This window comes from Pyxicephalus adspersus, chromosome 7 (assembly GCF_032062135.1).
Source record: "Pyxicephalus adspersus chromosome 7, UCB_Pads_2.0, whole genome shotgun sequence".
Classification (NCBI taxonomy): Eukaryota; Metazoa; Chordata; class Amphibia; order Anura; family Pyxicephalidae; genus Pyxicephalus; species Pyxicephalus adspersus.
Genome location: NC_092864.1, coordinates 61,472,101 through 61,488,406, shown reverse-complemented (window position 1 = coordinate 61,488,406; position 16,306 = coordinate 61,472,101). Strand labels below are relative to the sequence as shown.

At 36.7% G+C, this 16,306-nt stretch overlaps 1 protein-coding gene across 3 annotated transcripts in view; it reads left to right on the top strand.

Moving 5' to 3' along the window:
• Positions 1–16,306, top strand: part of ADAM23 (ADAM metallopeptidase domain 23) — a 113,337-nt gene that overhangs the window by 13,321 nt on the left and 83,710 nt on the right. For all 3 annotated transcript variants that reach the window (XM_072418704.1, XM_072418705.1, XM_072418706.1), the window contains exon 2: positions 8,125–8,342. In XM_072418704.1, the coding sequence (XP_072274805.1) occupies positions 8,125–8,342 (218 nt within the window). The remainder of the gene's footprint in view (positions 1–8,124; positions 8,343–16,306) is intronic.

Genomic DNA, 16,306 nt, shown 5'->3' with positions numbered 1-16,306 from the left:
GCAAATATACTCAGAGGCCACTTTATTGGGTACATCTTGCTACTACAGGGTTGGATCCCTTTGTGGCATAAATGTAACAATGTGCTAGAAACATTCTTCAGGGATTTTGGTCCATATTGCCAAAATAGCATCACATAGTTGCTGGAGATTGGGCAGCTGCACATCCATGATGCAAATCTCTATTGCACTACATCCCAAAGTGTTCTATTGGATTGAGATCTGGTGATCATTGAAGCCTTTTGAGCACAGTGAACTCATTGTCATGTGTAAGAAACCAGTTTGAGATAATTTAAGCTTTGTGACTTGGAATGTCAACCTGCTAGAAATAGGTGTTGGAAGATGGGTATCCTGCAGTTACGGATGGATGGACATGCTCAGCAGCAATACTAAGGTAGGCAGTAGAATTTTTATTATGCTGAATTGATGCTGAATGGCCCAAAGTGTACGAAGAAAATATCACCCATACCATTACATCACTACCACCAGACTGCGCCATTGATATAAGAGTCTCAGGTGACTGACCTGATAGAAGTAGCACCTGGTGTGGTCTCCTGCTGCTGTAGGTTCAAGGTTTAACACGCTGCATGTTCAGAGACGCTCTTCTGCATACGTTGGTTGTAAGAAGTAGTAATTTTAGTTACTGTTGCCATTCTATCAGCTTAATCCAGTCTGGCTATTCTCCCCTGATCTCTGTCATCAGCAAGGTATTTTTGATCAGACAATTGTTGCTTACTATTTTACCTTTTTCAGACAAATCTGTGTAAACGCTAGAGATGGTAGTGTGTGAGAATTCCAGTAGATCAGCAGTTTCTGAAATATATAAAGCAGCCTGCCTGGCACCAACAATGGTGCCACATTTAAACTCATCCAAATTATCTTATATGTTATATGTTCCTGATCTGATGCTTGGTTTAAACTTCAAAAGGTCAACTTGACAATATCTACATGTGTAAATACATTGAGTTGCTGATATGTGATTGGCTGATTAGATATTTGCGTTATCAAACAGTTTAACTGATATACTCAATATGGTGGCTGATAGGTGTATAAACATCATGTCACCACTATAATCTGATATACCAACTGCATCACACACTAGGCCTGATTTTAAAGCTCTACAAGGCTGGAGAAGAAACACTTTCATCAGCAAAGCTGGGTGATCCAGCAAACCTGTAATGGATCTGATTCAGAGTTCAAAACACTTGCTAGCAAAAAGCAAATTACTTTGAAGGAATCCATTCTAGGTTTGCTGGATCACCCAGCTTCACTGATGAAAGTGTATTCTTTCCAGCCTTTAACTTTCCTCGTTCGTCGGCGTCGTTGGTTACTTTTTTACGAACGATTTTTTGCCCAATCGATTGTTCGTCGTTCGATTGGAACGATAAAAATTGGAAGTGTGTACGCACCTTTAGAGAGCCTTAATAAATTAGGCCACTGTTTTCTTTATCAAACAGCCTAAATAGCACTATTACTGATATGCACAGGTTAACTTTTTGTGTAAAATTAACAGGAAAGGTCCCATATCTCCCCCCGCCCCACTGATGTATGTAGAAAGCACTGATTAATTGGCTTTACATCATATCATTTGTGCGAGACAGGATGACATCACCTAGTGGGGGGAATATTTGGGTCCCAGGGACAGACTGCAACACATTTTTTTATTACTGATTATGCATTTCTGAGTTGTTTATAAGCTGAATATTTTATATTTGGCAGCAGTTTCTCTAAACATTGGCACATCTAAGGGTTGCTTTAAATATAGATATGATTGAAATTAAATTTCACATTCTGCTGAACAGCAATTGATTAATCAAACATTGTCTTTTTTTAGTGCACACTAGGGAAAAAAATTTTTTAAAATAACTTTAGGCTTCCGTATGTAGAATGGTCATTTACATCTATATAAATAAAAGATTCTCTGGATGGAAACAATTCTTATTGCAAAACAAACTAGGTATCTGAGGATAGTTTGTCCGGCTTCAATCATTTTCTATAAATGATCCAGACAGTTTAATGCTGGACACACAATAATTGCCACCTGCTGGGTATCATGATATCCAGGGGATTTCAGGGCATTGTTTTTTCATAAATATCATGCAGAAGACTTGTTGATTCAATTGGGGGTTTTCTAGGGACTGTTCAGTTGTAAATAGGAATAGTCTAGGATGTAAAAATGTTAAAGTCTGTTCTGCACCTCTTTGCCATGGTCATTTTCTAGACAACAGATGACTGGGTTCTTGGGATTGACAAATCAAAAAAATGTAGCATTATCAAGATTTTTCACTTAACTTCATGAACTATATCCATTTACCTTGCACCAAGGCAGAGTAGCACATGGTCAATTCTGGCTTCTTCTATATCAGAGAAATGCCTTATAGCTTAGGAACCATTAACTTCAACTAACTCCAAAGCTCCACAAGACTGCAAAGAGCAGTTCGATAATAAGAAAACATCAGCTCAATTAGTATGAATCAAGTGTAACTTTCACTATTATAGTAACTATTATGTAACTTTCACTCATTATAGGCATAGGAGCTGAGTTTCCTAAAAACGTGTGTGGCTGGATCTCATTCCAGTCTGTTATGAATTACAAAATCAAAAGTTAAAAGGTATCGCCTAAATGTAGGTAGTAGGTAGGCATATTTTCTCCTCCATGTTTCATTGTTTTTTTGGCCTTTTCTCTTTCAGTCTTCTTTAAAAAAAGTGTTTAAACAACAGACATATGGATAGTGGAAAAATTCATACATAGAAGTTTACCAGAGCAGTAAATATGGTGGTGGATACTCTCCTGGGTTATGAAAGTTTAAAGCCGAACCTCCATTCTTACCTTACTTTTGGTTCACTTGTCCTTCCTGCACATGTCCACTTCTTTCTGCACACTCTGCATTACTCAGAACAAGCATTAGAAGTTACATCAAATCTCCTGATCCCACCTCTTTCCCAGGCCATTGGACTGGATTTGCACCGTTTACAGCCTTCTCTTCAAGTATTTACTGCATGCAGTGTCATTTATATACTCCCAGCACTATATGTATTTCTTAGTACACGCAGCTGATCTTTCCAGAGTCGCTGGGGTCAACTTGTGACACCAACAAAAGTGAAAATGTTCTCAAAAAGGAAACATTTTAAAAATAAATATAGCATCTTTGAATGGACCATCTACTAAGTTCACTTTGCAGTTACAAACTTCCCTTATCTTTTGGTTTCCTGATTTTATTTTAAAGCTCCCCAATGGACAGAATGAAAAAGCTGACATGGGAATGAAGAGTGTTTGGCTTTATATATACTTTAGATATACCTTTAGTGCAAAAAAAAGATCCAATGGCAGCACTGAAATTGGCTCCTTCATGGAGAAAATTTGCAGTGGGGTGTGTGATTGTAGTATAACTATTATTTAGATTTTTTTAATTCTTAAACGTTGTTCTCTGCATGGGACTTTGAGCTCTGGTCTGTTGGTTTGATAAAATGTATGTTCAACCATAACAGGAGAAGTATTTATTTATCTTTGTAAAAAAAAAAAAAATTCAAGGTAATTATTGTCAAAATCCTATTATATTATGATATGTATTGGTGTATATTCATCATGGTGACATGTATGATCTAATTTCATAAATCTTATATTCCATAACTACCTGGTGGTAAGTGATGATCACAATTAAATATCTGAGTATCCATTGTCCTCCCAGCATATGGCTTGGTTCTATTTCAAAACATCAAAAAGTACCTTTCAGTGTATCAAATCTATATTTAGCAAATGCAATATGCAAACACAAAAAAGGTAAAAGTACAGGGGATTTTAAGACATTGTAACTGAATTCATCAATTATATCAACATCCAACAAACATTTACATTAGAATATTTAAAAATAAATTATACAATAAATAATCTAAATTTTTGTTCAACATGTTTCAAAGACGAAGTACACTATATCAAGAACTCCCTCAACAAGACAGTCTTGTGAAACCCAAAGCATAGAAGTGAGGACAAGATCAGCAGTTTGGTTTATCTACTCTATCGAGTAATAAGAGTTCATTCCTAGTCCATAGATGTAGTGTGCCTAGCAAGTGGGAATTGATCTATCTTTTTGACTTTTATCAATGCCCCAAGGTGTAGCTTATATCTCAAATGCACATAAGGATTACTCCTTAATAAGTATAAAGGACCAGCAGGTATTGAGGTGTTTCAGACCAGATTTATCTAATTATTAAAAAGCAAGGGTTCCTTCTTGGCAGAATGCTTTATTGCAGCAGTTCCTTTCCTCCTTATAAATAGCACAAGTGACATCAGTCAGCTAAGTAACACTAATAAATAAGTTTGTAAGGTATTGCTTTTTGATATAGTTGATTGAATTCAAATACAATACCTTAAAAATCTCAGTACTTTTTCCTTTTTTGTGTTTTCATGCTACCAAATTCTTTAATGTTCAGTATTGAAGCATATACAGATATTCCCTGAGTTAAGGACATCCAACTACGGACAACTCCTAGATACAAACGGGGCTTCCCTGCCTGTTCTAAGCAGGACAGAGGCTCAATGGGGGTAGGGGTGGTTTGCATGACTTGCAGAAGAAGTCGTTTGCTGTTCTGTAAGCTCTCGTAACTTTTTATTAAACAAGACAAACTCAGCAGTTGTTTCTTTATGCATATCAAAGCACAGCTTGCTCCAGAAGTTAATGACTGTCTAGGCTCCATAAAGTTTTTTTATTTTTGCTTTGATTGTGATTAACTCACACTGAGGATTTTATACAGTAACTGCCTAATAATATGTTGAGACAAACATCTGTCCTAATTGTATTTATTAAATTAATGTAGCTGTTCCGACTTACATACAAATTCAACTTAAGAACAAACCTACAGTCCCTATTTCGTATTTAAATCAGGGACTATCTGTTTAGGCATATACTTTTAATTCTTTTCGGAAATTATAGAAAAGGGTTATACCCAGTTTTTTTCTGCATTCATCTGGGATGATGTCCATTCACTTCCCATCCCAGAAACATAACAGGAGATGAAAGGAAATCATTCCCAACAGTTGTCAGAACAACATTTGTCCATATCAGATGATTTACATTGTTGACAACTTTAATAAGGGATTCTTCTTCACAGCATGGATAGTATAAAAAAATTGGCCAGATTAACTAACTTTCTCAAATTTATTTAGAACTAAGAAAGGCCTTAAGTACAGCAGCCTTATCCCTCCTATTTCTTGTATGAGAATCATATGAGAATGAAAGTGTGGGAAAATATCCCCAGTGGGGTTACACACAGCTCTGAAGACCTGACTGATATGTTATTTTTACTTACACAGTCCTGCTGCCACTATGGAAACGATATCAGCCTCTTCTTTTCCACACTGGTAATGCCACCAGCTCCTTGGACCTTGCCTATTTCCAATAAATTGAAAAATAAAAACAAACAAGGAGTTATTAGCTGTATGCCATTTTCAGTAAGTGCTTAATTCAGATTCCAGCACAAATTATTCAAAGGAACATGATAGTGCCTTGATGTGTTTCATGCCAAGTACAGTTAGTGCGAAACACGTCAAGATGCTCCTTTGAGTTTCCTGCATTGAGATGTAAATAAAACATTTACTAAACATGACATTCCACTTCTTCTTAGCAAGTATTATCTTTTCTACTTATTTTAAATATAAAGAAAACCAATGTAGTATGGTCCCCATGGCTGGACTATTACACGTCTGCAGACTTTTGACCAAGCACTCCTTCCTGCTACCCCTTTTACCCACTGCACATGCTCCTGCCCCATGCACCCCCCACCTCTATTTATTATTCTTCCATCTTCCCTGCTTTCCTATCCCCTTTCTATCACCCTTGTTTTTGTTTTTTTGTACACTCACTTGCTTTTAATATTCATAACTTAACAAAAACATTGGGATTGGTACCTATCAGGTACACACTGTAAGAAATAAATGGTGGTTTTCTGGCCTAGGTTTATGATCATGACCGACAGATTTAATTCTAGTTTTCCTCTTCATATCTTGGAACGTCACTAAAGCTTTTCTTACGGTTTAAGTTCCGATACTTGAAATTCTATAATGCAGTAAGATATCTCAGTTCTGATCATCTGTTTGCTTTTTTGCTGTCATTCTAAATTTTTTTGTCATTTATTTGGTGTTTCATATATTTTTCCCTGTTAATATTAAAAAAAATTATTGAAAATGAAAGAAAAGCTTGGGTTAGGCATTACCTTCTAATGTTGTCTATCTTTGTAACTTGGAGGCCAGGTTAAACAAATCTAACAAACTTAGTGCTGAATTTTATTTGGGTCGGATGTCCACTCTGTTACAATAAGAACATCAGATTTTGTTCACCAGTTAATACAAATATTGATGTATCTTCTTATATTCTCATAGCCACATTACAATTGGGGATTCACATTACAAGGACAGTTCTCCAAAAAACATAAAGATAGATTTTTTTACTCATCAAAGAGTAGAACAGGTTACTAGACTTCAGAACAGTTTGTGACCCTGATTTTATGCACCGATTACTATGGATGATCTAATATTAATCCAGGGGATAGATCTTATTACAGACCTCTGGGCCCAGGGACAAGCCCAAACACTTTTCTTAGGGAGTTAACCTAATGGGCCTGATTTATTAACGGCTGGAGAGAATACACTTTCACCAGTGAAGCTAGGTGATCAAGCAAACCTGGAATGGATTTATTCAATGTCATTTGCTATTTGCTAGCAAATGCTTTGAATCCTGGACCAGATCCATCCCAGGTTTGTTGGATCACCCAGCTTTACTGGTGAAAGTGTATTCTCTCCAGCCTTGGAGAGCTTTAATAAATCAGGGCCAACATGTTGAGGACTAGACTAGACTAGTAGAATTATTGCAGTGTCTATGTTACGTCTTGTCAGCACAAACCTTAAAATAGAAAACAGCAATTAAAAACCTAGTTATGCAGGGACATTAATTACTCTCAACAGCTAAAGCATCTCAAAGAATATAAAAAACATGACAGTGGCTACCTTATATAATTATATATATATATATATATATATATATATATATATACTCACACTAATCAATATTCAAAATAATATATCATTATCATATATCAGTATTTATATAGCGCCAACATATCCTGCAGCGCTGTACAAAGTCCATAAGTCGATAGTCATACCACTAACTGTCCCTCAAAGGAGCTCACAATCAAATGTCCCTACCATAGTCACATGTCTGTAATACAGTCTAAGGTCAATTTTGGGGTAGAAGCCAAACACAGGGAGAAACTGCAAACTCTGCGCAGATAGTGTCCTGTCCGAGATTCGAACCTGGGACCTAGCACTGCAAAGGGGCATATTTATAACCTATTGAATTTGGCATTCACTGCAAGTATATCAATTAAAGAAATGCACCGATAAGGTAAACCTGATGGATGTTAGATGAATGTTACATTCACTACTTAATAAATATATCCCAAGTAAGTACTTGCCATCTTTGAATATATGGGTAGGTCTAAATCATGCAGAGAGCAGCACTGATTTGATGACATGCATCCTTTTCTGTATCAATGCACCATGAGTGCAGGGGGTGTCATGCACAGAGGTGAGGGGCATAATGTCCAGGACTCACAATCTATTTTTCATTTTTGCAATTTGAGGTACTCTGTAATTTGGCCCTGTAGGTGAAAAGGAAGTACTTTGGGAGGGAGGGAATCTTTAGGTTGAACGTGAATAGTGCAACCAGAGCTGCATTATTCCTTCAGGGAGACATATTTACATCATATGGGTATGTCAGACACCTTCTCATTTATATGTCAGAAACAAGTTCTGCTTTCACAAGAAGCCTTGTGCTGAAAGATATACAGGAATTGTTAATTACCTGGCTGTCATTCTGAACCTCTGTTCTCAATACCTCCTACAAGCATGCTTTCTTCCAGGTCAGTAAAAATGTTGAAGTTGTTAGATCAGCATGACAGCCAAGTAACAAGAATTTTTGGAAAAAATGGTCAAAAATGGAAAACCTGCATGTTTTTCCTAAATAAATGTTTTTTTATTTGTACTAAAGTGATATGCACTAAACTATTGCTATAATGTATACATTATAATTCACATCCATCCACTGAATATCTCTGTTTTTCTCTTTCCATCAGCTCCACACCACAATGATACTGCTGGCACACTGGCGGAAGAAGAACAGGCACCTCAACGTAACAGGAGCAGTAGAGAGAGTCCTAATCACAACCAGAGCAATGAAGTGCACAGAGAGATTACACTGCCCTCAAGACTAGTTTATTACCTTAACAAGGAATCAGAAAGTCCGTACCACATACTGGATACCAAGGCAAGGGACCAGCAAAAGCATAACAAGGTAAGCTGAGAAGTCTTTTATAAATGCAGACAACTAACCAAAGGCAACATATGGATAAAACTGTAAGATTCTATCCAGGTTGATGGTAATAAAATATTGTATGGCAATGTTTGAAGAGAATTTAATGGCTAATGAGCAACCCAAAAAGTATTGGCAGCACGGTGGCTCAGTGGTTAGTACTCTGGCCTTTGCAGCGCTCGTGCAAGGTTTGAATCTCGGCCAGGACTATCTGCATGGAGTTTGGAGATCCTTCCTGTGTTTGCAAGGGTTTCCTCCCACGTTCCAAAAACATGCAGTTAGGGTAAACAGCTTCCCACCAAATTGATCTTAAACTGTGTTAATGAGATATGACTGAGGTAGAGATATTAGATTGTGTGCCCCAGCTAGTGACATGGACATGGGCATGGACTTTGTAAAGTTCTACGTAATATGTCAGTACTGTATGAGTACTGGATAATAATAATGAGATGTACAATATATATATATTAAAATTATATCAGTAAACTATATCAGCTTTTGTTAATCATAAGAATTGTTTATCAATATATTTTATACACTTAGGATTTACATCTGCAAGAGACCTGTCATCAATTTTATAAATTGCAAGGCTTGTTTTTTTACTTGCAATGATGAGTCTTAGAACTTGCTAGAATGTGCTATTGACTTGGCACTTTCCTATCACAGCCCCCTTCCTCTGTGTATGCCATAGCCCTCTTCTCTTCAAGGTGGGGGGGGGGGTCTAATTACTAATGTACTATTCTTTTTATCAGTCAATAAATGTAGATTTATAAGAAATTTGACACATATTTGTTTGCCCATTTTTTCCCTTGCACAATATTTCAACTTATTCTTTGGTTTGGAGAAGGCAATGTGTTTTCTAAAAAAGTACCAGTTGAAGAATTTGCCCATTTTTCGTGCTGATGCAGGGGACTCCCCCCTTGCCTGTTTAGTTCCGTTGAGTGTAGATGTGAATGAGTGAGTGCTGTTCTTGGTAAAAGTCTTTTTCTGCCTGCACTGGATGCAACTCTTGCTTTGCTATAAGGGGGCTACAAACAGTAGCAAGCAAGCACCATAGACAAATTGTGACCAGTCTCTGCCTCCAAGCTTGTGGCAGCTGTGACCATAATTTCCATAGTGCCAGGCACTATTGCTTATTGTGGCCTGCCTTGCTGGAGAATGCCCAGTCTTTTGGCTAAATATCTTGGAGGAGTTGCACCTTGCCAGCTTTAGGTACCTCCTTGTGGTCCTACACTATTTTGCCATTGGCTCTTTTAAGCCTGAAACACCTCAATCATTTGAGATTAGCTTGCCCAGTTTTTCTAATATACTCACACAAAGGGTGACAGCAGTGTTAAAATATGAATGCTCATTTATTGATTTCACAACATCTGATGCATTAAAACTGGTTCACATACTTTTTTTTTCCTTCTGAATCGGATGCCTAATGTTCTATGGGCAATTATTTTCACCCACAAAGCTTTTGACCTTGCTTTAGAAAAAAGGAAGAAGTGCTTTAGAATTGCAAGAACTTTTTTTCAACAAATGTGCAAGTACAGCAGTTTGTGGTGCATATTTTGATCATTACTGCAGCTGCTCAGTCCTTTGGCCAGAGATCTAAAACAAGGAGTATTTGCCCCTTGCAGACTTTCAGGAAACTCCTTGGTGCCCTATACTTGTCAATGGCTCCTTTTAGCTTGAAGTGGCTCAAGTATGGGATCAGCAAACTCATTTTTTTAGGATACCTAAAGACAATTAATTGCACCCACAATAAATGTGGTTTGTTTTAGTTGTTTGTGAACCCAACAGATACATTTTGAGTATCAGCTTGAGTTTTCCTGACAATAGCCAAAATGTTTGCTGGACAAATACCAGAAGTCTTGCTTGTTAATGGTTAAATATTATGTGTATTACTGCCCAGTCACAAGCTAGGGTAGGTCGTTGAACAAATTAATATGTTACTGTCAGGGAAAGTTTCGCCCATGACAATCACTAGCAAGTTTGAGCACTTTTAACTGTGTACAATAACAATGCGCTCACAGCTGATATTTACCTTGCTAACCACTTTATGGTTGAATGTGTAGACTGACTGATGCACAAGTGGCAGCGTTTTTCTGCTTGAATTTCCGCATAAAATCCAATCTTCTATTTCAGCTTCAAATTGGGATGATATAAGTACCTAAGCAAACTTGATGTTTATTCAAAAAAATTCAACAACTTAATTCCATTTACTAGTTTTTTTTTAAATACAATATTCTACCATCATTTAATATCTAAATCCTATTTTCCCGTGATAAGTAACCTAGTTACATATATAATCTTCATCGTTCTGAAACGCATAAAGGGCAGAACACTGGACAATTAATAATATTTGTTTTTTGTTTTTAGATATTTATTGTATATCAACTAAACAAATAGTGAAATATGTTTGGATAAATTCCAAGTTTGCTTGGGGTACCTTTAAAATCCCAATTTGAAGTTGAAATGGAGGATGGATGAGATTAGTAAGGTTGTGTTACCAGAAATGTATCTCCCACTCAATTAGTGATAACATTTCTGGATAAAATAACAAGCAGCTGAAGTTTCGGATGAACTCGAACCTCATTCCCGTCTGCCTACACCTTGCTGCTGCTGCCAGATTGGAAATAATGGGGATCAAAGACAGACAACTCTGGACAGACTGGTTCGGTTTTGCATGCGGCTGTACCCTGGTCGCGATTCTAGCTGATTCAGCAGATTGCTTTAAACAAAGGTTTATGAACTCCTAATATGATTTTTAAGATCTAGTTGTATTATGGGAAGGAAATAGTTATTCAGAATGTGTAGACTGTACACCTGGCAATAATGCTGGATGCAAACCTACTATCAATGGTATGTTCATGCTGATTCATCAAAGTCCTACCCAAGGCAGAAATGATTTGCACTGTAAGAAATCATGTGCTTTTAAATATGTGCTTCACATTGACAAAATCAATTGTAAAACAGCCGTAAAATTGTCAATCAGCGTTTTCTCCGAGGCCATTAGGAGACTTATAAAAATAGTTTATTCGCTGTCAGCACCTGCTACACCCCAGCTACTGCAGAACCTCAAAAACTGGAGGTTTCTACAGATTAAGGTCATGTCTGTCCCTTATAGCGTCACGCTGAACCCTTATGACACAGTGGCCTATAGAGAAATAACGTCAAGGGGACATTGACGAAGTAACTATCAGAAAACCTAAAGTAGCCCTTTAAAGAATAACAGTAATGGTTTTGGATCAGGGCATTTTTTTTCTGGAAATCTCCAGTTCTGAAACTGCTTCCTTATATAATTTTATCGGTTTTTAAATGTTTGTAATCATTATTTTTTTGTATCAGTTTCAAATAAACATTTATTACAACTTCTGTGTAACACTTACAGGTATTTATGACATCTCACAGAAGTCACAATGTTGCCCCTTTACAAAGTCTTTATCTGCTTTTCTTTCCAATGACACAGAGCCATTTTCAGGCTATCCAGGATCACCATTTTCTTCCTGGACTGAGATGATGGCCTGGAGATGACACAACTATGTCAATTCTGTGTCTGTGTTCACAAATGTCTGACAGCCCTTGCTGCTCCAAAGTGTTGCACACTGATCTATCAGTAATAGGGTGACTGAGGAAATGCTTACTCAAACCAGCAGCAAACCAATGGAGGATTCCCAGTACAGGGTGATTAGAGTTCTGTAAGGATAACACTGTTTTTTTGACTATTAAGTTATGTGGACTTGTAAGGTTATTATTAAACTATGCATGTAACATGAGCGTAGCCTATATAACCAAAACCGTACAACATTTATAGGCAGCATGTCCTGTTTTTAGGGTTAACCTCATTTTTATTGTCTACCCTAGGCATAGTAAAAATAAAAAATGTATAAAAAACTATAAAGCAGTGAATTTGACATTCACCACATACTGTATGTGATGCAACTGTACAAGGCACAGGTGAATCTTTGCTGTGTTTATAATGAAAGTAATTGATTCACCACCATTTTATGTCACAATGTATTGTGTGTTACTTCCCCCACCTCCAAGATTGTAAGCTCTTTGGGGCAGGGTCTTCTCCTCCTCCTGTGTCACTGTCTGTATTTGTCTGTCCTTTGCAACCCCTATTTAATGTACAGCGCTGCATAATATGTTGGCACTATATACATTCCTATAATGTCACATTCTTTATAAATAAGCCTCCTGTATGCTCCCTTTATACAGAAAAGCACCTTTATAGCCACTTTGTTGACACGTTGCAACTCTAGCCTTTAAAATGGATACATTGTTATTCTGATTCCCCCATTTACAATGTATTAGTGACTGCCTATGAGGTTTATGTGAGCGAGTCCCCTGTCAAGGACAGGTCATCATTTAGAGAAATGACATTGTGTGCCGTTTGGTCTCATTCATGCCAGACATGTTTCTGCACTTTTAAGAGCAGGAAAATGCAGTTCATGTGACAAATCAATAAATCTTTAGGCTCTTTGCTGAATCTTGATTACATTATTCCTGGGATTTTATACTAAACTCTGCATTAAAAAATACACTTACAATATTTTGTAGTTTACTAAGAGTTGGTATTATTGTAATGTGTTGTATGTTGCTACATATTACATTTTATACAATTTATAAAGCCCTTTTACTTGTGTAGCACAGTACAGATTTGCAGTAAAAGCAGTCAAACATTTGATCATTTAATACTAACAGTAAAATTAATTATAATTTAATGAGGTTATTCATATCTCTTTGGCGGAACTCTTTTGAGTTATTCTGCTAATTGCTAACTTTTGGATATTAAAAAAAAGTAGGGACATGTTATATATACACATTAATGGATGGAATATACAATAATGGCCACAAGGGCTGCCTAAACCAGTGGGCCTATTTTTGTTAAGGGCAGGTAAAGTTCCCAATATTCCTATCTTTTTTCTCTTGTTATGATACAAACGGGTGTTGTCATCCATAAAGCTAAATCGTGATATTCACCTGCCCCTGTTTCATCTGAGGGTGCTGCCTTCTTCTTCATTTTCCTTTTGCTTTTTGCGATCTTTGGCCATCTTAATTTGCCTGGCTGGGATGATGTAACTTGCAACTGCAAGGGAAGCTGGCATGTATCCTAGCAAGCAACGTTGAGGGCAATGATGGACATGATTGTTCATCTCGAGTGACTATTGTCTGAAGTGTATACATAGCTTTAGACTGGAAATGTATTAGCGGCAGAATTAGTAGCTTAAAATAAAGGAAATTTAGCCACCACATCCAAGAACTGGCAGACTGCAATATATTACATTTTCAATGCGTTAAAGTATGGTTACATTTATGATCAACATGTTTTACTGCAGTGTGAAGATTTGAATACATTTGTGGGTAGTGAGGGAGAATCTGCAACAGGAACGCAACAATAAAACACTGAGTGTTGCATTTCAATTTTTGTCTGTGATTTTGTTGGAGATGTTTCAGTCCTTCCTGTTTGATGAAGCTGTTGTCATTGGGTATGCAAGAGATATATCTGTAATAGGGCTCAGAATAGAACTCATTTTTGACATTGAGTTTATTTCTTTCCTTCAAAAAAAGTTTTGCTGGCAATACAAAACACCCTTATGTTTTAATTCAGAAACATTCCAAAGTGGAGAATCAATCATTGCCAATGATACACATGGCCCTGGGAGATTCTCTAGCAGGGAATGTGTAGGTAAATGTCAGATTCACTTCTTTATGAATAGACCCCTTAAATTTTTTTCTGAATAGCTATTCCAAGGTACATGTTGTATTTTCAGATTGCGTCTTTAAATAGGGTACAAAAAATTTAACTTTTTAGGTGGGCATAACCTAAATATGCAGAACTGTGCAACAAATGTAAGGAGAGTTGTATGCTGCAGAATCACAAATTTACTTTACATAGGCAATAAGACCATTCTATGTTCCTATTTAATCAATATTCTTAGACTGAGGTCATCTCAACCAATTTACCTTTCTGCTGAGCTATATAAAACAAATGTATGCCAATTACTGATAGCTTGTTACAGTTTACTAAATGCATAACTGTATACCCACCAATGTCCCTTTTTATATTTGATACATATCCAGTATACATTTGAGCATAAAATCAAATCTGGATTCACTGCAGTGGCATAAGCAATGTGTAATAATGTCACCCGTCTCCACCCAATTTCAGTCCTTATTTACTTCTCCTCACATGGGAATAGACCAAGACACTGCTTGAATTGTCTGTCTCTGGGACATCTAGTCTCCTATTCTGGTACACTGGTGATAGATAAAAGCAATAGTCATCTGAAGGTTTGACCTTTCTGTCATGGGCTTCCTGCAATCCATTTCCCACTTTACATGCCTGCATAGCGGCTTCTTTGTATATTGGCAGATGACTGATTAGTGCAGAGATTGCCAGTAAACTGGCGGAATATGAAGGGACATAGTATAGGTTTTATTGGAGAGTTGAAACCCGGGACTGTTAAGGTACTCATATACAATAAAATATATTTACAATATAATAAATTAAAACATCATATTGGTAAAAAGTGGCTTTTTTAATTGTATTTGTTTATTTGTACAGAATGTTGATCCAAAATTGGCATTGTTCTATTGTAGATTGGTTACCCAATAAATCGCTGTAGATCAGTTAACTTTTAAAATGAAAACCACTTTTTGTTACAAATTATTAATAAACAATTTAATTTGATAGAATAGTAATGTCAATCATAATTCAGATCAGTAATCAAAAAGAGGATACATCAAATACTTGTTGTTGTGCACAAGGATCAGTTTAGAGCAATCCAGAAAATCGAACAGTGTAGTAGTCATACAACCTTTTGTGCACAGAATATTACCCTTCCACTAGAGCAATCTTTTTTTTTTTTTTTTTTTTTTACACACAACTTTTTTGTTTTGTGATTTTGGTCTTAACAAATATTGTGATAGTATAGAGAAAATATGTATGTTAGAACCTTTGGCTGCTCAGTAAGTTTCCAGGGGTACTGCTGGTAGGAAGCAGCTCTTTCAAATGTAATTCACGTTGAATAGTCCAAGACAATTCAGTGTTACTTTATGCTTATGTGTGTCACAAAGTGTTACAAATCCTAAAAACCATTAGCCAATGGGTACCCTGGTATTGCCCCCAAACAACCACCAGCCAATGGGAACCCTGCTGCTACTTACATTTGTGAGCATTTTATAAAGGGCCTGATTTATTGAAGCTCTCTAAGGCTGGCGAGGATACACTTTCATCAGTGAATCTGGTTGATTCAGCAAATCTGGAATGTATTTCTTCAAAGTCATTTGCTATTTGCTAGCAAATGTTTTCAATCCTAGACCAGTTCCATTGCAGTTTTTCTGCATTACCCAGCTTCACTGATGCAAATTTATCAACTCCAGCTTTGGAGAGCTTAAATAAGTCAGGTCCAATGTTTGCTGAACCTGTAAACTAAACAGATGCTCACTACCAGAGATCTAATGATAACCCATTGCCAGCATTCTACTTTTAAATAAGTCATCTACACTTTAATGTTCACAGGGATTCATAAAAAAAAGTGTTCCGGTAGTTAATGGCTAGAAAAGTTTGTATTAAAATATGATTAATTAAAATGTACCGTATTAGTTGAGTAATCCAAGAAGCATCATGTTGGATCACACCATTTTAACATTTCACAGTATGCTGGTATATTCCTGTTTTTGAGGTCCTTCTCCTTTTTATCTGTGTTAACTATTTCCACACCTTTCTACAATCAGGTCTAGTAGAAAAACGTAAAATAATGTGTAAATCCTGCTGTCTCCAACCAGTGAGTTTTTAATGTACATCAATTCTTCAAGCAAAATAAATGAATTGAAGAACACAACTATAATACAATTCATATGCCTAGGGACAGACTGAAATAAGGCATTATGATAGAACTTCTATTGCCTGCAGCTTCAGGTTGACCAACGGTTTCATGTCATGTAGGTGG